The sequence below is a fragment of the Bactrocera oleae genome, chromosome 2, assembly GCF_042242935.1.
Source record: "Bactrocera oleae isolate idBacOlea1 chromosome 2, idBacOlea1, whole genome shotgun sequence".
Taxonomy (NCBI): domain Eukaryota; kingdom Metazoa; phylum Arthropoda; class Insecta; order Diptera; family Tephritidae; genus Bactrocera; species Bactrocera oleae.
The window spans coordinates 11648628-11675492 of NC_091536.1; the positions used below are offsets into that span (position 1 = coordinate 11648628).

General features: G+C 35.0%; 4 protein-coding genes across 6 annotated transcripts in view; 2 read left to right on the forward strand and 2 right to left on the reverse strand.

The window, feature by feature from the left end:
• Window positions 1-10510, forward strand: spn-E (spindle E). Its single transcript, XM_014242305.3, has 18 exons — window positions 1-328; window positions 387-659; window positions 2581-2730; window positions 3347-3586; window positions 3648-3764; window positions 3823-4040; window positions 4102-4256; window positions 4795-4961; window positions 5044-5374; window positions 5435-5580; window positions 6201-6802; window positions 6871-7021; window positions 7081-7305; window positions 8036-8377; window positions 8442-9011; window positions 9098-9219; window positions 9838-10056; window positions 10125-10510. The coding sequence occupies exons 1-18, from the start codon at window positions 137-139 to the stop codon at window positions 10258-10260; spliced, it is 4356 nt and encodes a 1451-aa protein (XP_014097780.3). The 5' UTR covers window positions 1-136; the 3' UTR covers window positions 10261-10510.
• Window positions 947-2399, reverse strand: Pbp45 (proximal sequence element A Pbp45). Its single transcript, XM_014242307.3, has one exon. It carries the CDS (start codon window positions 2313-2315, stop codon window positions 1080-1082), a length of 1236 nt encoding a protein of 411 aa, XP_014097782.2. The 5' UTR covers window positions 2316-2399; the 3' UTR covers window positions 947-1079.
• The window catches only part of cv-d (crossveinless d), a 20492-nt gene continuing 4123 nt past the window's right edge, over window positions 10497-26865 (reverse strand). For 2 of the 3 annotated variants that reach the window (XM_036372951.2, XM_070109047.1), the window contains 17 exons: window positions 21629-21856; window positions 21253-21563; window positions 20651-21177; window positions 20450-20584; window positions 20205-20377; window positions 19925-20142; window positions 19159-19378; window positions 18870-19098; window positions 18317-18813; window positions 18142-18257; window positions 17936-18062; window positions 17624-17842; window positions 13169-13312; window positions 12919-13095; window positions 12406-12655; window positions 10927-11284; window positions 10497-10855 (listed from right to left, as the gene is read on the reverse strand). In XM_036372951.2, coding sequence (XP_036228844.2) covers window positions 10672-10855; window positions 10927-11284; window positions 12406-12655; window positions 12919-13095; window positions 13169-13312; window positions 17624-17842; window positions 17936-18062; window positions 18142-18257; window positions 18317-18813; window positions 18870-19098; window positions 19159-19378; window positions 19925-20142; window positions 20205-20377; window positions 20450-20584; window positions 20651-21177; window positions 21253-21563; window positions 21629-21856 — 4113 coding nt within the window. In that variant the 3' untranslated portion in view covers window positions 10497-10671. Of the gene's footprint in view, window positions 10856-10926; window positions 11285-12405; window positions 12656-12918; window positions 13096-13168; window positions 13313-17623; window positions 17843-17935; window positions 18063-18141; window positions 18258-18316; window positions 18814-18869; window positions 19099-19158; window positions 19379-19924; window positions 20143-20204; window positions 20378-20449; window positions 20585-20650; window positions 21178-21252; window positions 21564-21628; window positions 21857-23758; window positions 24606-26865 lie in introns of those variants that run through there. The other variant, XM_036372952.2, reaches the window with a different exon arrangement.
• On the forward strand, window positions 15366-17492 carry LOC106622958 (arginine kinase). The gene is made up of 4 exons (XM_014242306.3): window positions 15366-15682; window positions 15753-16003; window positions 16086-16822; window positions 16893-17492. Exons 1-4 carry the CDS (start codon window positions 15674-15676, stop codon window positions 17264-17266), a joined length of 1371 nt encoding a protein of 456 aa, XP_014097781.2. The 5' UTR covers window positions 15366-15673; the 3' UTR covers window positions 17267-17492.

Consider the following 26865-nt stretch of genomic DNA (forward strand, 5'->3'; position numbering starts at 1 on the left):
TTTGGAGGAGGCAAACAAGAAAATTAACTTTTCTGATAAGTTTACGAATGCTAAAAATTAACCGCGGAAGACTTCTGAAGATCGGAATAGGAGACTATAAACAACCTCTTGAATTATCCCTTTTGTGGCACTAAAAATGGATGAAGTAAATAATTTCTTTGACTTCACTCAAGAATTTAAGCGTGTTTCTGTACCGCGAGGATGTGTTTCGGGTAACATTGCTGCTAATGCGGGCGAAAATGATAGTGGCAAACCCATTAAGCGCGAATATTTTGGTGACCAATACTCGAAGCAAATTGCCGACAGAGAGCGAAAACGAATATTAGAGGCAAAAATATATAGTTTGAAAAATGCGCTAGAATTGTAAGTTATCTTAATTGTTTTAGGAAGAGGATGATCAGATGGATGATACACGTTCATCACGGCATGGTGCAACTTCATCTACATGTATGGATGAACTTGAAGATTTAAGTGATGAAGATGATATTAAACCAAAGATAAATCGAATTGATGACAATGTATATACACGATATAATTTTAATTTAAATCGGGATGAATCGCTTCCCATACATGACAACAGAGACCAAATTTTGGGTGCTTTACGTAAATATCCTGTGGTGGTACTTGAAGGTGATACCGGATGCGGAAAGACTACGCAGGTGAGTAGTTAAACTATATCATAAATATTTGTTATGGTATGCAATGAGAGTAAAGTCCTTTGCATTGTGTCAGCTCAAATTTTTTTTACAAATTAATAGTATTTGAGTAAGTATCAGGACAGACGTGTATCTTCCCATATTGGTGGAGAATATATTGTGTATCTACAACAAGATTAACTAAAAAAAATTTCAATAGCTTCGGTTTATCTTTATCTTGGTTAAATATTGTACAGTACTTCCACAGCCGATCCTATATAAGTATGAATAATATTTTATAAACAATCATCTATGTATGTATATATCATTTTTAATATGTATATACTTTTTATTTTATTATATACGTTCAACAATTTGTTTATATTTAAACTTTTTGTTATGACTTGTAAGATATTTTACAATCATAAAAATTAATTAACTTAATTAATTGTCCTTGTTAGTTGAAATCGTTTCACATTCTTTGCTTAGTTCTATTTCTAATAGTTCATTTAATTGCTGCTCAATTGTTTCTTTTCCTTGACTGCTTTTATGGGCATTACCTTCATGATCACAATTTTCCTGAGATTCCGTTAAATGAACATTCAATCCATCTGATAAATTTTCTTCTGTTGACTGCTCAACATCGGACAAATCTTGATCTTCCGTGCTTACTATGGATTCTTGCTCTTGCAGATCATCTAATAAATCGTCAGGCAATTCATCGGTGAATACCGTACGCGCTGACATTCTTCTAAGTGTTTTATTTTTCTTTGAAAAACTTTCATTCGTGCCACTGACCGATTCACGTTCGTTATCGTTATGATTATTGGTGAAACCTTTACGTTTAAGATTCCGTTTTTCACTTTCTGAAGGTAATACTTTTTGTTTGCTTTCTCCTCCCTCACTATCTTCAACTATAGCCTGAATATTTTGGAAACACTGTTCTATGCTTTTGAAAATCGTTGTTGCTGGCAGGGACTGCTTATGCATACCACTTTTACTTGTGTTCACTAACATTTCCTTCATTTCATTATAACCATCTTCAAGTACTGTCAATGCTGGTAATATGCGTTGAATCGCTGGATAATCTTGTAATTGCTGTCCGAGTTCTTTGTTACTATTCTTACGCCAGAAGTCTGCATTATCTTTATCATTTAATTTATCGTAATCAACTAAATCTTCTAAGCCTTCGCAATAATTTAAAGCTGTAAAACGAAATGCATCGGCTTGTAATAGACGCCAAAATATGTAACGAGGTTCGTCCATATCCGGTGATATTGGTAATGAGTCTATGAAGTTTTTTATTGATTTCCACGTATTTAGATTGGTTTCAATTTTAACGTAACGTTCTGTAGGTTGTTTAAAGTAAATTACATATAGTAGATATAGACAACCTATTCGTCTACGCATACGTTCATCTGCAAAGTGTTGCGCCGTAGTATTTTTCGTGCTATTCTCGATGTTTATGTCGTCCTCATCCGAACTGCATATGTTGCGCTTTGCATAGTGCATAATCGCAGAGGTAGTTTGTATTATTTCAATATATGACGTTTGTGCAAAGTAAATGTGTTGGAATTGCAAAGTTTTCCACTGTTCGCAAAATGAAGAGAAACTATTATTTCCTGAACGGACAAAGAGCTCTATTAATTTCCGGGAGTCCTCGAAAATCGCCGTTTCCATGATATTTTGCAATTAATATTTTTTTTTTTGCCGGTAAATCCGAGACAAAACACTTCTATTCATATTGAAATGTCACAATATTGGTTCAGTGTGGCCAATCAACAAATTGTTTATTTTGGGAAATTTCTTATTATTTACATGTAAACTGTAAACAAAGAAGTTAGGGTGATCCTTATTAAAAATAATACCGCATAAAAAAATATATAACCATTTTTATTTATATATTTTAAATTAATATATATAAATTTTTTTTTTTTAATTTCAGGTGCCTCAGTACATACTTGACGAAGCCTATGTAAATCGGGAGTATTGCAAAATTGTCTGCACCCAACCACGTAGAATTGCGGCAATATCTATTGCTAAGCGTGTTTGTCAGGAAAGAAAATGGGAAGAAGGCTCCGTTGTTGGTTTTCAGGTAAAGTGGAAATGTATTAACAATTCAATTAACAAAGTTAAATAAATATTGACTTGATTTAGCCACACTACGGGGTAGAGAGGAATTTTCTGAATTCACTGTTTTTATTTGACCTTATAGAATAAATTATTATTATTTGGCCTCATTCACATCGAGTCATTTAATATTTTATTTACTAAACGCTTTCCTCTGAGTAATGTTCTGAGAACGTATTAATTCACATTTCCCTAAGGTTTAACCCTATCGAAACCGCTCATTTCCTGAAACCACCTATGTATAAAAAATCAATAATAATCGTTACAGTAATAAAAAAAATCAATAACAAGAAAAAACGTTAAGTTCCTTTGTACCGAAGTAATGTTACCCTTCACAGATAAACAAGTTTTTCATACAATAACTTGATTTTGGTCGATCGGTTTGTATGACAGCTATATGCTATAGTGGTCCGATCTCAATTTTGACAAGTGTAAAACTTCAGATTGATAATGCAAAATCTGAGGAACTAGCTTGCGTATATACAGACATAAACGGACATTGCTGAATCGACTCAGTTCGTCAAGCCGATCATTTATATACATTTTTATATACTTGAAATCTATCTTTATTTCTTTTCCAGGTTGGTTTGCACGCCAAAATTTCTGAAGATACACGCTTGCTATACTGCACAACTGGTGTACTGCTGCAGAAACTTATAAAGGAGAAGTCACTTAGACAATTTACACATATTATTCTTGACGAGGTGCACGAACGTGGCCAAGAAATGGATTTTTTACTAATAGTTATAAGGAAATTGTTGACTACAAATTCACGTGGTGTAAAAGTAATACTAATGTCAGCTACAATCAATGCAGGAGAGGTGGGCATATGATAGTACATTCTACAAAGTTGACTTAATAATTATATTACATATGTTTCAGTTCTCTGATTACTTTACCATACGCCGCAATCCAGCACCAGTGTTGCGTGTTGATTCACGTCGCCTCTATCAGGTGCGCGAATTCTATTTATCCGATTTGGGACGCATTAATAGTACGGTAAGTGTTCACGTACACGTTGTTTAAACCAGTTTACATTTTTCTATTCCTTTTATAGAACACCGATGTGGATGTTTCAGATCCCGGCATATCGAAAGAAATGTATAATATTGCCTATAAACTGATTATTGTCATAGATAATATAGAAAAGCAGGAAGCTTCGGTTTCCATAATTCCCAGCTCTTTGCCACAAACCTCGATCTTGATCTTTCTACCGGGTATTAACGAAATTGATCAAATGTGCAACAAATTGGAATCGATAAGCGAATCTGTTGAGTATGTGTGGTGCATATGTGTTTAGTTGAAAATTTAAATAACTTGCCAAATATATTTTCAGCACTAATGTAAAACTCTTTCCTATACGGTTACATTCATTAATCTCGCCGGATGAGCAGAGCAAAGTATTTAATAATCCACCGGCTGGTTTTCGTAAAGTAATACTGGCGACAAACATTGCGGAAAGTTCTATAACCGTGCCGGACGTTAAATACGGTATGTCAAATATGGTATAATAGACCTTTTTTTGTATTTCTTTAATATTTTTTATGTATTTTTTTAATTTTAATTAAAATATTTTTCCTAAATGTGGTTTTTTTTAAATTTTATACAAAATTTTTTTTTAATGTTTTACAAATTTATTAATTGATTTTATTTTTTTACAAATTTATTTATTTTTTTAATTAAAAAAATTTTTTTTTTTTTTTTTAATTTTTACCAAATTTATTTTTAAAAAAAATTTTTTTTTAATATTTTAAAAATTTGTACTTCGTTTTTAATTGTTTTTAAATATTTTTTTTAGTTTTAAAATATATTTTTAAATATTTTTTTTAGTTTTAAAATATATTTTTAAATATTTTTTTTAGTTTTAAAATATATTTTTAAATATTTTTTTTAGTTTTAAAATATATTTTTAAAAATATATTAATTTTGTTTATTTTTTATTTATTTTGTTTATTTTAATTTTTATTTATTTTATTTTTTTTTTTTACTTATTTGTATGTATATATATATACATCTTTTCTTCTTATAGTCATTGATTTTTGCCTAACAAAGTCACTGGTCACTGATACTGCTACAAATTTTTCGTCATTGCAACTGCATTGGGCATCACGTGCCAATTGTCGTCAGCGTGCTGGTCGTGCAGGTCGTGTAATGAATGGCCGTGTGTATCGCATGGTCTCAAAAGATTTCTATGAAGTATGTATAGTTTAAACCTTGAAACTCATCATAACCTATAAACACGTGTATGCACATATTCAAAAACAATTTTGCTTTTTAGCATTATATGGAAGAATTTGGCACCGCTGAAATGTTGCGTTGCCCGCTAGAAAACGCTGTGCTCAAAGCAAAATTGCTTGACATGGGACCACCGCCAGATATACTTGGTTTGGCTATGACACCGCCCAATCTCTCGGATATACATAACACGATATTGACGTTGAAAGAAGTGGGCGCACTTTTCACCACCGTTAATGGCGCATATTCCATACAAGATGGTGATTTGAGTTTTATGGGTCGTGTGATGGCCGGCATGCCATTAGATATACGTCTAACACGACTCATATTGCTGGGTTATATATTCAGCGCTATGGAAGAGGCAATTATAATCGGTAGTAGTTCTTATATTTAACAGATCTTTATGTTAAGTTTATTATATTCTATTTTGTTAGCTGCCGGCTTAAGTGTGCGTTCCATATTCCGATCTGGCGTCGATCGTCGTGGACGTGAAAATACCCAAGTGGAGGCGTATATACAAAAACTAGTTTGGGCTGACGGCTCTGGCTCGGACTTATTTGCCATTTTAAGAGCTTATCGTGTAGGTTTATTTGAGTTTCCCATATTGAATTTTTTTTTTGCAAACGTCCACGGAAGTTTCAGTTTTTGCCCTAAAAAAAATTATCCAACATAAACAAGCCCTTCATTTTCAATTTAAATGCTTAAATCTGTGTTTCTTTTCCCATGTAAATAATTTTTAATATTTTACATTAATCAAGTAAAGCTGCAACTTTGAAAAAATTATATTCCAATAGAAATTGTAGCGCTCTACAAAAATGGTCTAAACGATTTTTCCATAATAACATTCCTTTAAAAGTTAAAGTTACACATCAATCATTGTACTGTATGAATGTACACCATGTCGTATGAGCAACACAGAATTTAGCGTTTAGAATTTACAATAGTTTAAAGAAGTGGTTCTATAGAAAAAATCATTAAGCGCTTTTTTGTAGAGCGTTGAATTTTGTATGAGACTTATTCAAGTCGTAGGTTTATTTGCTTTGCAAGAGATTAAAAAATCCCATCTTAAATATATGGGAAAAGTAAATGATTCTAGGGCAAACACTCTAACTTCAGGGACACCCTAATGGTTATATTCAAAAGCCGCCGTATGTTGCTTTTAAGCTAATAAATTTCATATTATCTTTTTAATATTATTAGCTTTGGTCATCGATGCGTGAACAACAGAATATCCACGAGGAGGATAGTGAACATTATTGGGCCAATCGTTATTTCATCAATTTGCGTTCAATGAAAGAAATGCATCTGCTTGTGGTGGAACTACGTGAACGCCTGCTACATTATGGCATACGCGAGCAGCATGCCTATCAACGCGTTTGCTGGATTGATCGTGAAAAGATAATTATATTGAAAATCATTATCGCTGGCGCCTTTTATCCCAACTATTTTACACGCTCGAATTTGAACGATACCGAACGTGAACGTGGTATCTACCATACGCTTTGCGGCAATGATCCCTGCAATACAGTCTACTTTACTGGATTCAATACACGTCATATTGGCCAACTGTATACGGGCTCCATTAAGGAACTGTTTAGGTTTATGCGCATACATCCGAAAAATATCGAAGTGCGTTTTCAATCAGGCGCTGAACGTGTGTTTGTCACTTTCAAAAAAGATCAAGATGACGATGACGATGGTGGTACGTATCGGCTGCTTGTACCGGGACGTGTTTGCCCCGATGTTTATAAAGCCGTGCGCATGCGCATGTTTGGCATACGCGCAAGCATACGCGTTATGGAGTAAGTTGCTTTGCAATCAAAAAGCATACGAAAAATATCATAAATAAATTATATAATTCCTCTCTCAGTCCTCGTAACGAGGTGCGCTATGCCGAGGAGCGTCGTATTGGCACAATGGTAGAAGGTGTTTGGCAACCAATTAAGAAACAAATCAAAAATCCCGAATTAGTTGTCTTGCCCTCTGTCTTTAAAAAAATGATACGCGGCTATATAACACATGTGAGCACAAAAGTTTTCATATGTAATCATAAATATATTAATTTTCGCCTTAAATTTAGATTGAAAATTGCAGCAAATTTTATTTTCAACCACTTTCGGAAATGGAGCGTTTACGTGAAATCCATGCACTCTTAAATAATCCCGAAAATCTACAAAGTGATCATTTTAAAAGTCCTGCAGCCATATCTAAAGGCATGATGGTGGCCGCACCATTTGAAAATAAATATCATCGCGCTAGGATAGTCAAAGTATTAACTGCGGCGCGACAACATTGCCAATTCAAGGTATTTACGATGGACATTTAACAAATTGTTACTTTCGTTTTGTTCTATATACAATATGTAAATTCAAAAGTGGTCTTATTTGCGATATATAATTTACGATAATACTCGGGGAAAATTATTATTATATTATATTTATGAAAACCCACTAATAACCTGCGATTTAAACAAAATTCGATGCGTGAACTGGTCTATGAACGAGGTTAGCCATGCTTAAGAGTGAAGAGATAAACCACAAATTAACCGAACGATTGTCATTCGACTAGTATTGATGTGAAAATTTGGCTCCTCCTCAATTTGTTTTTTTTTATACTTCGAAATTTTTTTTACCCCCAAATTGGTCTTATGTTTTGAAAATTGTCCAATATTGACATCCGGCAAAGGATTAAATGACATAATTTCGAGAGAGCCCGACCTTTCGAATATTTACATATGTCGGGTCCAAACTGCGGGTCTAAAATATCAACTTTGGGCGGTATGATCTATACGACGACACCCAACACACTCGCTCTTACCCCTACACGTGCTTTATGCAACCGTTACAATCATAAAATTGTTATCATTCGATGTTGTTATTGTTGTTGTAGCCGCAAAAATTATTTGCCAACCGGTTTTGAGTCTTTGCTTGTACATAAATCCACGTATTTTTGGTCATATAACCAAATGTACTGCGCTAGATCTATGGTCTAACGAAATCAACATCAAAACCAATTTTTTTTTTGTTTGCTTCCAGGTATTCTTCATCGATTATGGCAATACTGATGTTATAGATTTCGAAAAATTACGTCGCTTCTCCTATCACTGTGAGTCGCTCACCGACATACCGCCTCGTATGTTTGAATGTCGCCTTGTAATGGTCGAGCCATCAACGGTGAAATGTCCTAGCGGTAAATGGCCCGATGAAGCAATGGAATTCATGCAACAAACAGCCGATGCGGGTGTGGTGGAAATTGAAGTTTACTCAGTGGTTTCTGGTATTTCGAATGTGATTATAAAAACTGCTACAGGTACGCTGAATGATATATTGGTGGAGAAGGGTCTCGCACATAAATCGGATGAGAATTATATGTCTAAGGTAGGTGGTCAAATCTTTATCATATGATTAATTATTTTAACTGTTATTTTTTTATTTCATACAGGCGGATCATGATTTCCGCTTACGTAAACAAGCTGTTGCTACACGTTTCCTCGACGAAGATCATTCCAAGCAAAATGAAGAATATTTACGTTCCATACAACCAGAAGCCGATGTCGAAGTGGATCCACCACCACGTGAATATTGCACCAAAACTATTAACCTACGTGGTCCATACAGTGCGCTCGAGACGAAGATTTTCTCCGCCGTACGCATAGGCACCTGGAAGAGTGTGCATGTCGAACGTGATTCGGTGAATTCCGTGTTGCTCGACACAGATCCGCAGGATGTACATGAACGTCTAATTGTTGCGGCCAGCATAACGGAAGCACAAAATGCCGAAAAGCTTACTGCACGCTCGACGACACTTATGCCAAATATACATGGTTTTAGTGCATTAATGACGCTGCTCTTCTGTCCAACCATGCAAATAAAACGGAATATTAGTAAGACCAAATATGTGGCAATACTAGCGGGCTTGGGTTATAATACAGATAACTATAAGCCACTCTATGAGGAGCATGATATTGTATTGAATTTAGATGCAGACATTTCAAAGGACGATTTGGAGTTGGTGAGTTGACATTCCAATTTTATAGCAGTTGTGTTATCTTCACAAATAATTTGCAATTTTTTGTAATGAAATTTTTTCGCTTTCAGATTAATCAACTACGCTATTGCATGGACACCATGTTGTATACGGATCCAAGTGATGAGCGTCCAACTATATTGCCAAATATGCGCGCCGATTTATCTGCGAAAATTAAGAACTTAATTATAAGGTAAGCGCGTAAATTCATTGGGTATAAAAATATTTGTATCTTGATTTGAACGGTCAGTTCGTATGGCAGCTATATGCCACATGGGTCTGATCTAAACAATTTGTTCGGAGATCATAGCGCTGCCTTGGATAATAATCCGTGCCAAATTGTGTGAAGATTTCTTGTCGAATAAAGAAGTTTTCATACAAGGATTTGTTTTAATCGTTCAGTTTGTATGACAGCTACATGCTATAGTAGTTCAAACTGAGAACTTTTTTCGGAACTTGTAGCGTTGCCTTGAACACTAATCCATTCCAAATTTGGTGAAGATAACTTGTCAAATACAAAATATTTTCATACAAGAATTTTATTTTGATCGGTCAGTGTATGTGACAGACATAGTGATCCGAAATCGGCTTTCGGCAAGTCATAGAAAAATGGTATAAAAATGGCCACGGTTGCTGAGAACTCATCATAGACGAATGTTGTTTAAGAATTTTTGGCTGTAAGATTACTTTCACTTTATAATATCGTATTTTTTTAGCACGTATTTACTATTGCTCTATTTTTTTACACATTAATTTTGATATTCTACTTTAACCATTAAAAAAACATACTATTTAACTTTTTTTCCTGTAGATTATTGAATAAAAATCGCAAATATATTGAGACTCATGTGGATAGTCACGATAATGTATGGCAGCCTTACGATCTAGAAGACTTGATCGAAACCGAACCCATTTACGGTCATCGCTCACTGTTTCCTATGCATTCAGCACTTAGATTGTACGATGAGAAGTTTGATCGTATACACTCGTTGGGCGTACACTGTCAGGAGTTGCATCGCTTGTGTCAGTTGTGAGTTAAAATCGATTTCCATTTATTATAAATTAAAATTGAAAATGAATCTATAAAATTTTTTTTAGTGATGGCCCCATACAAGTGCTCACTTGTCAGCTATGTAATCAAAATTTGGAGAATATCGTACAACTACGCATACATTTGCTCTCTCAATTGCATCGTGATCGTGAACATCAGATACGTTTCAAAATGACACGTTAACTGATTTAGCTATTAACAGTTTTAGTTCGTATAAACTATTTGCAAATATGTTTTTTCCACACCATAAAATAAGGTGTTAGTAGTTTGAAGTTAATTTTTAAGTTTTATAATTTCTATATATGACAAAGTACCTACCCGAAAGCGTATTTAAAAAACATGTTCACTTATATTAATACGAATTTTTTGCGCATACTGAATTGAATGTCCATTTGTTTTCCACATTAAATAACCATGAATTATCTTTAGATCATTTAATTTTCTTTTATTAAAACTTCTCATTAATTTGTAATTTTATTCGTATTAATAAACTTGCTACTCTACATAACATATATCGATGCATATTTTAATATACAATGTATGTACATATGTATAGTATGAAACTTTCACTGCCACATGCTACTCATTAGTAACTCACTTCGACATGCATAACGTATAATTTTGCATTGCATTTAACGGTTTGCTGCAGAGTCCACACATTTTCCTTTTGTAGAGACCGTAAATTTCGAGATTCAACACATTGGACAAATCGAATTGTATGGTCGAATGCATTTGCGCATTCTCAACGATGAGTATATTATGTTCGGTCAATTCCACGCTGCAAACGGTCAAATTTTACAGTAAATAAAAATCAAAATCAATTGCTAAATATATACTCAATTTACTTACTGAAAATCGTAATCGCTCACATCTTCCGGATATCTGTATGGTTTATCGCGCAAATTGATTAACGTCTCGCTATTGTTAACCGTTATATATATGGGCGCATCATCTTGCAGTTTCGTATGATTATCTACCGGCCGGAAGGTGAAGTAATTCTGTCCAATATAAACACGTAAACCGTAATTTGCACTTAATCCATTCTCCGGTGAGGGCAATAAAAATATAGCCATCTCTGGCAACACTGAACAGTCGGCAGCCAATAGCGTTTGACAGTGTTTCGCCACGGTTACTTTGGTGAATTCGCTCAGATTGATTAGGTAGTCATCGAAAGTGTTAATCATGCCATTTATTACCGAGCAGGAGCCTACGAATATTATATACAATGTGTGTATACATACAAAAAATTGCAAAATTCTCAAAACTATGCTATAAACTAGTTTTGGATTTTCGGTTGAAAATCATGATTATTTAATAAAAAATGAAGTAAAAGAATTGCCAGCTATTTTCAAATATTAAGTAAAAAAATGGTATGGTGTAAAAATATCATAATATTGATAACCATATTGACTTAAAGAGCTTTAAAAAGCAATACAGTATGAAATATAATATTTGAGAGAAGGATTGCCAACTATTAACAATTTCAAGTAGAAAGTGTTTAGTAAAGCACTGTGGATTTTGGACTTTTCGGTGGAAACTATGATGGTTTAGTAAAAAGCAGAGTTAAAGAGCTGCCAGATGATTACAAATATTAAGTAAGAATATGTATGGTAAAAAATATCTGTTAACAATTTTCAAATACGAAAGTTTTATTTAAAGCACAGTGGAGTTTAAGAGTGAGTAAAGCCATGATTCAATTATACAAAGTTGTGTCGATACGAAGCGTGTTTCCTCTTACGAAAGAAATGTTTGTATCCATAATGTCAAAAATACTGTGTTTGGTTTTTCTAATGATTTTTCTAAATACATTTTAATGATTTTGTGTGATTTACAATCTATTTGTATTTAGTTATCACTCAAAAAAGGCATTCTCATCGGATGAAATCTTTTAAAAATTTAGTTTTGTATCATGAAATCTAAACAATACAAAGCAAAACGGCTGATTTTGACATTATAGATCCAACTTTTGCCACATTGTTGTTTTTGGGCTAACAACACGACCTTATTTAATTGAATCATAGCTTACAGCTGAACATATTTTTTGAGTATGATTACTATTATTGGTGTTTTAATTTATTATTGTTTTTTTTTTTTTTATATATAATTACTTTTTAATACTTTATAAATTATTTTCTTTTTATTTTATATTATTTTTTTTTATATTATATATATATTTTTTTTTTTTTGTGTTATTTTGTTTTTATTTTTTATATTTTTTCTTTAATTTATTTTATATATAATATTTTTTTTTTATATTTTATTTTATATATAATATTTTTTGTACATTATTTGCTTTATTGTTTTTCGTATTATTTTGCAATAACTCACGTTTGAGTCCCGAATCATAGGATATCTCATGTGAGGCATCATATTTTGAGTCTAATTTCTGCAAGAATGGTATATGATAAATGCGCCAATTCACACCGTTCACTTCCACCGTCAGCCAGAAATGATCGTTGGGCGCTTGAAGTGAGAATTTAATTTCCTCATCCAAATTCAGACTATCCACCTTCCTCTCAGACAAGGCAGAGACGAAGTGGTCCAAACGCGTCGACCATAGGTTAAACCATGCAGGCATCTATGAGAAATCATGTTATAGGTATATAAAATATTTATATATATAATTTGCATTATAAATATATGTATGTTCGAAAGAGCGGTAAAACATAAATAAATCAATTAGTCTCCTCATTGTAAAGTTGCTTATGTATAATCTAATGTCTTACTGGAATATTTTTAAAGTTAAATCATATAACATGTTAGTGAGTGCAATAATCTCAAGTTAGGTTATGTGATTACAAATTTTCAACATTTAAAACGATGTACTTTCAAATCACTTACATTATCGAATTTCAAATCCATATCATAATTCGTGATCGATGTGAAGTTTTCAAAATTACTACGCTTACAATATTTCGAGGTAGGTATAGGGCTGAATTTGAGTACTTCCTTCGGACAAAAATCGGTATCGGTGAATGGATTATCTGAGAGTAAGAAATCGCGCGCATAATCCGAAGGCTGAATATATAAAAAAAATATTTGTTAAAATTTTCTTCAAAATTTACATTTAACCATTTATTAAACAACTTACGCCTGCCCTGCCGGAGAAATGCACTTTTGAAGTATTGTGCGGATTTTCATTCGTTCTGCTGGCGTTGCCGAATTCGACATCCAGATTGAAGGTATGCGGTCGCTTGGTGAATACGAGTGGTGCATAGGTTGCATTGATTTCTGCCTGAAACAGTAAATAAATTATATTGAAACGAAAATTCGGTTCAAAGCTAAGTTTTAAGGAAATGGTTTGTAGTTATTTTAAAGCCAAATAAATGTATAAAAGCTACATAGTTTTAATTAGTTTTAAACAATGGTAATATCCTCGGAAAATATTTACAAACCGATTAATTTTCATTACTTTTCATCATAAGAAATAATATGGCTCAATTAAGTGAATCGAAAGAATTTCGTTATAAATATTTCTTTTTTGATATTACTCCATAAAGTTTCAATTATTGTTTAATCATAACCTGAAGCTGAAGGTCTAACCAAGATCAACAGGTTTTATATCTCTTCGTAGATTATTAGCATATTCAAGTATTAGGTCCTACAAAAAACAATGACTCCTTAAAAAAGTCTGTTTATTCTCAATACAGTCGTGCCAAGTTTGTAAAGCGTACCGGATTTGTACCTGGCCAAGAACTATCTCAGAAGCCCTTTTCCCCCTTATCTATTTTTTTTTCGCAGTTTGAATAACCGTCTGTTATAGATTCGAAGTTATAATTGGCAATATAAAGCCACAGCTACGCTAAAACGAATATCAATTCTTATATTTGAGATGTTCATATTGTCAAGAAGAAGAAGAACCTGCAATACTATGGCAGAATAAAATAGAATAAAAATATGTACTCATCCTGCATAAATAAGAGCAACTATCGTAGAAATGAATCTTCAGTATCATATATCTCTTTTAGAACCTGAACTGAGATTCTTTCTCTATCATCCTAGAAATGGAGAAATATAAGATTTTGGTCGCCGCTAAACTAATCAGGGATTTTCTCGAAGCTTTGAAAACGAATGACAAGAAGTAGGAATTATTTTTTATTTTATAACGGTAACTAATCGCATAACAAAGCTATTAAGTTGCATAGTTCTTTATTCATATGTACTTAATTATAGTGAGTTAGTAAAAGTTTTGTTGGCGAGTTGACCGTTTACTCTCAGGATACGACTAACTGCTAATATGTAAACTTAGCACATTTAAAATAATCTAAACAGCTGTACTTAGATGTAAAAATACGAAACAAATCAAAAATACCATAAATTACATATGTACCATAAGAACATACACACTGCTATATGAATGCTTAAAAATGAGGTTAAGTATAAACAATACGAAAGTGGGGTTAGATGTGATAATCTTGCCGGTATTGACGGCTTTTGAAATGCGCTATGTGTAGGATATTCCTTTGAAACTAATTAAATGGATTTTATAACGTTTTTCATTAGACGATAAGTTTCTGAGTGATGATTATGAGTTTTCTATCGTTTTCAAACGCGTGTTTGAGAAATGGTAAGCTTTAATGACAGAAATATATCCAGCGCTTCAATATGGGATGTCAATGGAGCGCTTTGCTGGAACGACTTAAAAAATTGGATTTTATAACAATAGTGTGTCATATTCGCGACAATCCAAGTGATAATTACGCACCCAAAGAATACTAATGGAATGGAACGGATACGGAAATATCTACATTATTATATATTCGGCTAAGGATTGTTAACTCGGCAGCATTTCTCACAATTGTGTTGGGAATGTTTCCTGTCGTTCTAAAAACAACAATTTATATTTCCAAAATTTGACATCTTTCTATCATTTTAATAACCACAGAGTAGCTCACGCAAATTTCCATGGTGTCGACTCGTTAGACACGTTAGTTACCACAACAAAGCAACAGCGTAAAAGAATGTACAATTGTCTTCTTAGAACGAGTGGCTCAATACATCTACACACGTATTTCTGCATACGGCATGGCTTCCTACCACTTTGAGACTGTGAAGTCCTTCAACAGTTCATTGACTGCTTTTGGGGGTAAGGCTTTTGCGGCTACTGTGCTCCATTCATTAGCTTTTATATATACACAGATTTATACATTGAGATATATAATAACAACGCCAACATGTCTGGCTGGCTGTCGGCATTGTGCTGCTCATAACTGCAACTCCATTACCTTGCATGCCGTTTTCACTCAGTCCGTTGTGTTTGATCGATAGAGCCGTGTTTTTATGGCGTACAATTTCGTTTTGAGATTTTGAAATCTTTTCAAAAACGAATACGAGTGAATGTTTTATTTTTTTTAGGCAGCAAAAATTTCAGTTTCTCTTATTTATGCCGGTTGTAAAGAACGACTTGGAATTACGGTCATATTTTGCAATTGTGTTTAATTAGAATCCAAACGAAATTCACAAATAACGTTTTTAATTTTACATTTAAATTCTATATTCGTTGTTTATAAAATATAGTAAAAAAAGTTTGTTGTTGTAATTGAAATAAAGCAAGGAATTCCGCATTTGTTTAGTAGAGGTCAAGCTTGTGTTCATCATGTCTTCGGCAAGTTTCGTGACGCCTCACTCTGTACATATGTACATAAACTAAACAAGTTTACTTTCTTTTCCTACAGATTGAATCCAAACGAGTGCAGTACCGCAAGTACTTGGAGCGCGCCGGTGTCATAGACGCACTCAGCAAGGCGCTAATTAAACTCTATGAAGAGCAGAATAAACCAGATGATGCTATACGCTTTGTGCGCAAATTTATGTGTGAGTCTTGCCCGGACGATGATCAATTCGATATGATGAAAGCCGATCTTGATGAAGCCAACAAAACCATAGCAAGGCTGGAGCAAGAGTTGGAACGTTTGCGCAGTCAAATGTAAGTAGATTAGCTTCATATCTACCTACTACCAATTAAATGGTAACCACATTTTTTTTGTTTTGCGCTTATTCGTATACAGTAAGAAGACACCGGAAGAGATTGCTGAGCTTTTGGAAGAGGGCTTCAAGAGTCTCACGGAGGATGAGGAGTACAATAATTCATTGCTACGCAAATATTTGACGCGTGAAGTGTTGGACGAGTATATGATGACGACAACTCCAGCACCAACTGAAGTCAATCTCTTCGATTGTATACAATCAGGTACGACACATCACGATTCCAGTTGTGGTGTTTATGCTGCCGATGCCGATTCTTATGATGTCTTTACTAAACTTTTCGATCCGGTTATACGCGACTATCACGGTCAATTGGAAAATGAGAGTGATATATTACAAAAGGAAACCGATTGGGGTAATGTAGATGAGATTGAAAACTTGGATCCGGAACGTAAATATATACTGTCGGCAAGAATTCGCACTGCGCGCAATCTTGAAGGCTATCCGTATTTCCCGAAATTACGTGAGAAACAGTATATTGAAATAGAGGAGAAAGTACGTTCCGCCGCTGAGGGTTTGGATGGTGAACTAACTGGCGCTTACTATAGCATGGGAGAGATCGAGCCAGATATTCAACGTGAAATGGTCGCACGCCATATTCTGTTCAAACGTGGCGATGAATATTTAACAACTGCAGGTTGTTATCGTTTTTGGCCTACAGGCCGTGGTATATTCCACAATCCGGCTGAAACATTTTTAATTTGGGTTAATGAGGAGGACCATTTGCGCATTATCTCGATGGCTAAGTGTGGTGATTTAGGTAACAGTTGATGTATACTTAAAAGACATGTAACCTATAACTCAAGCACAATTTATATGACATCTTTCAGGCGACGTTTATAATCGTTTAGTTACGGGCATAACCGAATTGGAGAAGACGCTGCAATTTGCGCATCATCCTCGCTATGGCAACTTGACAGCCTGTCCAACTAATCTTGGTACGACGCTTCGCGCTTCGGTACATATTCGTTTGCCATTGCTGTCAGCGCAGGAGGATAAACTCAAGGCCATGGCGGAGGAGTTGAGTTTGCAAATACGTGGCACAGGTGGTGAGCATACACAAATAGAGGATGGTGTTATGGATATATCGAATAGACGTCGCTTGGGTTTTACCGAATTCGAATTGGTTAAATCGCTACAGGAGGGCATAGTCGCATTGATTGCCGCCGAGGAGGAGCTTGAAGCTGGCGGCGGTGACGATTAAGCGCATGGAAACCTTCTAGGAGTTAAATACCTATGAATCTGATGACAAATTTGGCGCATATATAGCCACAGCAACAACAGCAAGTAAAATAAACTTAATTTGACACTACATACTTGTATTTGTACTATTTGTTAACGTTTTAGCGCAATATCTTCTGTTATCTATTTAAGTTTTACCCATGACTGAATTCGCGAAACTCGCATTAATAAACTCTGAAATCACTATACTTATAATGTTTACGATCGTTACTCTGTTATTAAAGGACTGAAGAATTCTTATATTTGCCAAATAAATGTTGACAGTCATTGCGGTTTTAGAATCACTGGCATACTACTTTTGGCATATAATACCACTTACCTTCCAATCACGGGTATCAATTTTCGATGTGCGTTCCAAAATCCCAATAATATTAAACCAGTTATTTTTGGTCGAGGAATAAACGTCCATTGTAATATTCCAACTATGTAAAGCTTCGTTAACGTTCAAATTACTCGAGTGCTCCATAGTTAAACTAAATTGTTGACCAATCTTCTCTGCAGTGTTTAAGAGATCTTGCTTGCAAATTGAGCCATCGATCTTAAAATGTAAAATGATTTAACAAGTTATATTAGATATTTATAGAACTCTTGTGAACTTGAGATTTTATAGAGCGCTGTTACTTCTACTAACCTTTGTTGGTTTCTCATTCTGTACGAGCATTGTAAAGTTTCGGTCATAACCCAAATGGATTGAACTTAACTGAGCCACACCAAAAACATACATCAAGAAATTTATGACCACATTTCGTGAGAAGCCACTATGGAAATAAGAGAAGCCAGTATTCATAAGCTAAAATTTCCGGATATTCATAAACAATTCCTCCATGAAAAACTCACTTTTCCATAAACTCTGACTTAAGCAGCATGCCACGATATTTGTTCAGTTCATTAAGGTTAGTTTTTATGGACATCGAAATGCCCAGATCCTCCGTGTCATACTTGAATAGTTGGAACTAAAATAGAAATGTGACAGGTATAATTGAATTGGTTCCACTCAACAAAGTCAACTAACCACATCAACCAGCCGATCCGGGTACATGATCTCCTCGAATGGCTGCATTGCTTTTGTTATTTGTCCACGTGTTGATGTAATCGAACGCGATTTGAATGAGAGTCCACTGGTCATATTCTCTGGGCGCTGGAATGAGTAACGCAGACATCTGCTGGTAATATTCAGATTTAGATCGGTATTGAATGGCACATAAATGAGAAAGCCTTGTTCGCGATTAATCTCATGATCCAGATTTAAGAACGGATTGTAACTACGACTGCGACACGACGCATATGAAGAGTAACGTGCATCAATCTCTAGTGCTAACTTCATTAGATCATTAGTTTGATGTTGTGTGATGTTGCCACGCAGTGAAGTAAGCACTGTGGTTTGCAGTAAGACGTCTGAGGCGGTGCCCAAAACTGTAGGTACCGAATATTTGGCCATGAATGGCCAACGTACCGTCTGCATATTGATGTGACTATCGGCGCGTATAATGAAACTCACACGGCTTATAACTGAAAAGTTGTCAGGGAAAGAGTTAGGACCCATGTTTGGTTAAAGAAGTACTTACGATCTGTATAGGTTAGTTTTTGGAAAGTTTTCTGATTGAGGTAATAAGAGAGCACCGTCTTGCCTTCCATTTGTAGAATGAACTCAAGATGTAGTGGTTTCGACTGTATAATTGGCGCATTCATGGCATGTAGTAACTCTTTGATGTGTTCGAATTTCAGTGGATCCGCAGCATTTTTGATAAATTTGTGGAAAATTGCATCTGGTAAACCACGTGCCTTGATGTATAACTGTAGATTGTATTTAATAATAAGTAAACCTATACAAGTCTCTGAACTGTCTCCACTTACCGCCAATTGACCGGTAAATTTTCCTAGAGCTTCTGTATCGAATTTTAAATAAGCAACTACAGGTAAGTCTGATTTGGAGTCGCCAACCAAAAAGGCTTGCAACATCGCGCCAATGCCGAATTTCGAATCACGATAATCGAATATATAGTTGCCAGTTACCCAGTAGCGTGGTTCGGGCTTTTGTGGTAAATGTCGATGCATATACGAAAGCAGGCGACGACTATTGGAGCATGAGATGACGGTGAAAAGCGAGTGAGTTAAAAAATGAGCGATAGAATATTAATAAAATATATCTGTTATCAATAAGATTCGGGAAATGTAGGTAGACCAAATTTGTTACTAAATATATAATGATCAGTGGATTTTTCGGTAAAGTTACTTCGGAGGAAAGCTTTATATGTCTATAGCTTAGTCTACCCCTGGAAGAATACTCTTAGGCTAGAATTTTTTTTAAATTTAACTACAAAAATTGTCTCAAGGTTCAGTAAATTAAGTTTGTCTAAATTAGTTCCTAAATTTATTCTGACGTCTAGACTTGAAAATAGCCAGTTTCGACGAGTTCTGACTATAAGAATATAGGTATTAGATTGGTTGGTTCCATCGTGAAGGAGAAGTCTCGATGTGAACCTACGGAATTTGCGAAAGCGCATACAGTATCAACAGATAGAAGAACAGGTAGACCTTCGCCCAAAGTTACTACATGATTTTTCAAAAAGTTCGATATGTTATCGTTTACTTGCATTGTAATTTTAAGGAGTCCACTTACAGATGTTGATAACAAGGATACGTTGTTTCAGATATACTTGTGATGGTTGTACGATAATAATTAATCATATGCGGATCGGTTTCACTTTGTATAATGCGATGAATACTGATAAGACGTGCTGCTGTAGGATTTGAAATTAACAGGAGCGTGACAGCGGTAACACGTAGCTCCAAGCTGGCGTTGCGTGATTCAAAAATTGGCCAGTAGATTTCGTAGATCTGTAAAAAGTCGAAAATACTGTATCTAGCTTTTTTATTACAAAAAAGACAGGAATTTCTACCCGTTCTGCGCGCTCTGTAGCCAGAGAGAGTGTCACCCACGCTGCCAAAAATTTGATGTCCTCATTTTCATTTGGATCGCTAACAATGGGATCCAGATAGTTGGCCACATTGCCCACTTGAAGATTGCTCAGACCTTGTAGATATAGCATTTTTTGCTCATAATCGGGGCTATCTGTGAGGAGGATTACGAAATATAGCGTTTAAGCCGACAAATTACCATAAACAAACTTATTAGGTAATTTACTTAAATAGAGATTGAAATATTTTTGCACATATTCTTCGAATACATCCTTATTGATGCGCCCAGCCATGAAGACGTTATGTACCAAGGTGGCGAAACTTAAAATAGCTGCTTGGTGTACGTCAGGTCTATCAGGCCCTGTAAAGAAGTTAAGTGTATTTTGATGTTATGCTGCTCAAGGACTTCATCTGTTCAACTACCCACCCAACGTTAGAAAAACTTCACATTCTTTTACCAAATCGAATGACAATTCGAATATATGGAATGGTATAGAAATCAGAAGCTGTACCGCAATTGTAGACTTAAGATCCTTTTCCAGCACTATATCTCTCGTTAAATATACAGACGCTTTTGTACCGATGCGTGGTATAATCTCATGAAATATATTTCTTATCGTCTCCTGTCGATACGAAGTACCGATATCTACATCTCTGTAAAGTTTCTTTAACGAATCGTAATCCATTTCGGACAACAGTTTTATCAAATCTGAAACGGCAGTATCATAAGGTTCCCCAAACTGCAGCTCGGCATCTTCCAGACCCTCCGCAAGTCTATTAAGCATACTTGAAGCAGCAGTTATTAGAGATTCCTGTAGTTGTGGATTGCGTCCTCCCGTCGGATCGTTAAGTTCGACGGGTAGCAGTTCAAGGCCGGACACCTCGGAACACATGGATGTCTCAATGTCTATGGGATTATCGATGGAGGTTTCATTCAAGAAATTCAGCAAAAGTCTAAAAAAAATGTAAAATATTTAGGTTAGGTTATTAAACTATTAAATATTTTAACGCTGCTCTCGCAGCTCTTACTCTGAGTTTATATATTGAGCTTCTCCTGTCGACTCGAAGGTGTGTATCAATGTAGTGCCCTTGACATGGGCCATGCTGAGGAAGTAACCAGTCACCGGATGTGGCAACATGCCATAAATGGCCTCATTTCCAATAATGACGTTCTTTTGGAAGTCGAACTCGCACGTATTGGAGGGTACATTACTGCGTGTTACGTGAATGGCTTCCGAGAAAGGGGTGCAAGTCTTTAATTCCGGTGTTTTGCGTATGGAAATATAATTAGTTTTATTCGAGACGAAATACTCTGTAGAACATTTGCCATGTATACCAATCTAAGGTGTTAAATTCGAGAGACAAATATAATAAATATATATATATACATATATATAATATTTACTTCGTCGACTACAAAAGCGCCACTAGTTTCCACCTGAAATTGCAATATAGATGCAATGGCACGCTTGAAATTGGTTGACCAAATTGGATCTGCCTCCTTGAAGAAAAGATGTGAGATTGTGCCATCGGGCGTTAGTACGATTTTGAACGGTTTGTAGGGTGGATACATTTCCTTATTTTGTAGAAACTTTTCTCCAGAATTATTTAGTGTTATATCATCGATGACGAGCTGTAAAAGGAAAATAATGTTAAATTTGTATGATCGGTTGAAAACCGTAATTAGCTTTCCAAGCTCTGTACAGATTTGCTCATTATACTCATGGAATAGTAGTATAACAATAGCTACCAACTACTCAGACTTCAGTACAGCTAAATCGAAAGTGAGAACCGTTGTCATGGAGTGTCTAAAGCGGAGACAAATGCGATTTTAGAAGAATTATAGTTCAACTAACTTTACAAGACTTGGAAACTCCAAAGCTCGAAGGTTCGTTAATTTCGGCTAGTTTTAGAGAAACCGATTTTCATGCCACTGAGCTAAGGCGGCTCATAAAGGCTTCCGGTTTCGTTAAATTTATCTCTTCTCATCTTTGCCGATCGATAGATATCAGTGATATATCTATTTTCTATTTTCTATTTTCAATATTTTTTAAGATTATTTAACACCTTTCTACTTAGGAGAAGAAAGCACTTTCACTACGTGTAAAAATAGATACAAACATAGAATTCATAAAAACGACCTAGTTTTTTATGTCGAAGTTGTGGACCAGAGGTTTCGTTACACATTTTGCTTAGTTTAAAACTCTGTCATCTAGCTAGTTTGGCTTCTGTGAATTAGCGAAATGAAAATGACAGCTGATACCGTCTTTCCTAATTAGTTGACTTTCGTTTATATCTGTCCAAAATTAAAAATACCTGTGTCGTCATTGATAAGTGTTCAACTACAAACATACACGTATTAAAACACATGTAAATATATGTGAAAATATACATACATACATAGGATCTTATAAGTATATACATACATACATACATATGTACACTAATGTTGAATGGTCGTCAGAGGTAATCAGCTGTTTGTCTGATAAGCTTTTATTTATTTCTTCAAGTCGAGCAATCATTAAAACACATATTCATAAAAACAGCTAATACATATATATGTACGTGTGTATGTGTGTACGATATAGGTGTAGTAGCCGGTCATTGTTGACTACAAGAACAGGCATGAAGAAGGTATTCTCAGATTAATCATAGCCGGCATGTGCGAGTAGCTGATGAGTAGGCCTGTGTAAATATTTCTATTTTTCGCATAACACGCACATATAAACACAAGCATACGCATATACGCAAGTACATATACTGTTGTATTAATGCTGAAACGTGACATAAATCGTCACGACATATCGTGTAACTAGTGATAGTTCTCGGTCGGCTGAGTTGCCACAATCACCACGGTAATATATACAAGTGTAAAACGTCTGAGTAATAGCGGTGTGTGTGTGTGTGTGTAGACTTCCCTGCGGTAAATATGGCATGCAAAAATTGTACTTAAAAGATCGTAGAAGCATTTTGAGATATTTTTTTTTTTGGAATAGAATGTTTATAACAAATATTTTGGGATTTCTGAATCATCCACTTTATTGACGTAATATGTGAACTGATTTACGGTATGCTGCAGTGGTATCGCCAGCTCAATTATCGGCGTCTTAGGTTCCATAGAAGGAATCGTCTTAAGAGCGATTGAATGCTATACCCATTGAATGGTATTATGGATGAAGTGAGTTAACCCATATTATGTTAATTGGTTGTTCGGTTATAACATATGTTAGGCTTAGGAATCTTAACTAATGACTGCTATATTAACTGCAATTATTGTATACTGCGTCTATTTAACACCTCAAACTCTGCATTTGATTTCTTCAATGTAGTCTTTCACAATGTTCATTCGGATAAAACAGTGTTTCTGAGCCATTTTCAAGTTTTCAACAAGCATTATATCCCAAATAGCAAAGAAACGATCGAATTAGTGATAATCTTCGAGTGAAATTATTGATAATTTGGATCATCTAGTGTTTAGGTTATTTAACAGTGATCGTATATCAAGTACATGATGCGATATTCGTATTAGGCTTACTTATGGTATTGGGATTGGCCACTTCGAATGATGATGCTAAACTAGTTTAACCAACTTGCAGTGTTTTGTTTGGACATAAGCTTCACCGACTTCAGGAATCAGCAATTGTGAAATTTTCATTTAATGGCTTCTATATGATTGGGTAAACGATTTATGACTCGTATAGTATATTATAAATATATATGCTAATTCCATGATTTATTTTGTAGTTTAAGAAGAGTTCACTGCGTCTATGTTTGATCTTCTAAGTTTTTATTTCACTTCGGCCTAGTGATATGGAGGGTTTCCTGTCAAGAAGGCAATTCTTAAGAGTTTTCATTAGTCGCTGGGAGGCGGCTGTTCAGCTGCTAAACTCTCTATTTGCCGGTAAAGTGAGTTGTAGCGGTTTAAATAGCGTTACATGTACACATTTCTTTTAGGGTAGGCGCTTTACTTTTTGCAACGTCTGTTCCCGTAGTTAGTTAAAACAATTAAAAGTGATTACATGTTTGTTCGTGGCAGTGAGAACCACAACCTGCATTCAGGCGACAAGTGTTGGTGAATATCGGTTCGCCGCAGTTCAACACGACGCACTGGAAAGGTCAATTTGTTTGACATCCTCACGAGCAACAACAACAACAGCAATGGTCCTCACAATAAAGCAAACAAAGACATTCGTTGCGTATTGAATTTTTTCTTTAATTATATATTTCATTTTATTCTATTTTTTTTTGTATTTCCTTTTTTTTTGCTGATTAATTTGATTCGCGGTTTCTTGTTGTTTTTTCGGTATTCATTGAATTGGAAATTTCTTATTAAGTGAAAACTTAGGGGTAAAAAAGGCCATTGCCGAAACGTAAATAAAACCAATTATTTTATTTAATAAACAAAAAACGTATTTAAATCAAAAGGACTTTGAGATGAGGTGACATGTAAATGCATGAAAGACACATCATTAAATTCAAATGTTTTCTAACACCTTAGGTGTTTATATGTATTATATTGATGTATGTAGAGAAATATGTTCGTAGGGGTCTCTGTAGCGTGATAAAGTACTTTCTTGCCTTAACGGTAGTGATGTATATTTGTGAATTGTGTGAGGTAGAATGGCAAAAAATCACAATTTATTTTCTATATAATATACACATATATATATATAACGGATGATCCAAGTAAAGGTACTATTTTTAATAGCCTTTTTTTGACAGATCATGCGTGAGTCGTGTCAAGTTGTTATGTTACTTTTATTCAGTATTTTTTGGCATTTCATTATCGAAAGACTTACGCCTAAGCAACGTTTGCAAGTCGTTCAACTTTATTACGAAAATTCACGCTTTGTAAACAAAGTGTTTCGCGTGCCTTGCTCGATTTATGCTCAACATAACCGGCCTACTGAGCGTACTATTCGCAACACCATCACCCATCTTGAGACCAAGCATTCATCATTGGATAATATTCGACCGAATAGATCACGTCTAGCACACAGTGAAAATATCGTAGCCGAGTGAGAGTGTACACGAAGACCGTGGAAAGTCGATTCGGCGCCGTTCGCAGCAACTCGGACTGACGTATAGAACGACTTGGCGCATTTTACGCCGATCGCTTCGCTCTGGGCTTTTGAAAAGTTCGAAAAAGATCCGACGTTTTCGAGCCAAGTTTTGTTCAGCGATGAGGCCTATTTATGGCTCAATTAGTATGTAAACAAGTGAAATTGGCGCATTTGGGATGAAGACTAACCTGAAGAGATTCAAGAGCTGCCATTTCATCCAGAAAAAACAACGGTTTGGTGGGGTTTCCATATTTCTTCAAAAATGATGCCGGTGAAAATGTAACCGTCAATAGCCAACGTTATCACGCAATGATAACCGACTATTCGAGGCCTGAAATTGAAGCTCGTGATCTCGGCGACATTTGGTTTCAACAAGACGGCGCCACTTCCCACACATCGCATCAATAAATGGATTTTGAGAGAACCCTTCGGTGAGCAGATAATTTTGACAACAATTGAAACAGATAATATAATATTCAAAAAATAAATGTCAAAGAATGTTATTTCGAATAGTAAACATTCCCCCAACTGTGTTTTTATCCTTAAAAAAGTAGGAGACCTTGAAATGGATCACCCTTTATAAATATGATGTTGGCGGTGGCATCCTAAGAGCTAGTTGTGCGCTTTCCTATTAATATGCATTTTTTTTAATAGTACTAGACTTCATTTTCTTTGTATATCAAATTTTTTTTTCATTTGAGTCGACGCTTGCGAAAACTATGTATTTATATTATCAGTTTTTTATCTTCTAGAAGTTCATACTAGTTCGTGATTTAAACGACATACCTATTCTCTGAAAAATGCACCTTGCCTCAACCTTCATAATATTTTTCTATGGTAAATATTATGTTAAGGCTTCCTTACTGGAAGAGAAGAGTTGATGTAATCAAATTGGAACCGGGATATCCAGTTCTTGTGTGGAAAACTTTTTCATTTGAGAAGATATCTTTATAAAGAAAATACTTGCTTATTAGAACAGTAGAGTTGAAACCGGGATTATAGCTAGACGAAGAGTCCCTAATAGCATGCCATTTGGGTAATATTTCTTTTTTCTATGAAGTTATTTCAAAATACCAAGTCCATCGTTTATTTTAATTTACACATGTATTTTTTTAATTTTAGAACCAATTACTCGATTTCTTTCAAGTGGTAGATCTAACTAAGAAACGAAGCGAACTTTTCGACATTTATCTTCATTTCGCTTGGAGTTGTCTTTTATAAGCACTAGTCAAACTATATATACTCGGAAGGTTTTGACATACGCGCGTTATTTGTGTTGTTTACAGTAACTTAAAATATTCATCTCGGCAAAAAAGTGGAATTATATCGCGATCTACTTTTTAGTTTTTACAACTTTCGACGTGGATTAACTCAGCAGCAGTGATGAAATTAATAGAATTTTTAGCGTTAGAGCTCCATCTAGTACCAGTGTTAATCGATGGTATGGTGAATTCAATCAACGTTTTTGATCACTCTAAGACGAGTTTGGTGAAGGTCGTCCAAAATCAGTTGTTGCTCCGGAAACTATTGATGCAAACTGATATCGCAAGATCGTCATGTGACTTATCGTAAGATTGAG

Excerpts from the sequence above, each read along its gene's own strand:
- spn-E (XM_014242305.3), top strand. The coding sequence starts at position 137 with ATGGATGAAGTAAATAATTTCTTTGACTTCACTCAAGAATTTAAGCGT. Across the intron at positions 660-2,580 it reads GATGCGGAAAGACTACGCAG|GTGCCTCAGTACATACTTGA; the intron begins GTGAGTAGTTAA and ends TTTTAATTTCAG. Across the intron at positions 4,257-4,794 it reads CGTGCCGGACGTTAAATACG|TCATTGATTTTTGCCTAACA; the intron begins GTATGTCAAATA and ends TTCTTCTTATAG.
- Pbp45 (XM_014242307.3), bottom strand. The coding sequence starts at position 2,315 with ATGGAAACGGCGATTTTCGAGGACTCCCGGAAATTAATAGAGCTCTTT.
- LOC106622958 (XM_014242306.3), top strand. Across the intron at positions 16,004-16,085 it reads GAACGTTTGCGCAGTCAAAT|TAAGAAGACACCGGAAGAGA; the intron begins GTAAGTAGATTA and ends ATTCGTATACAG. Across the intron at positions 16,823-16,892 it reads GGCTAAGTGTGGTGATTTAG|GCGACGTTTATAATCGTTTA; the intron begins GTAACAGTTGAT and ends GACATCTTTCAG.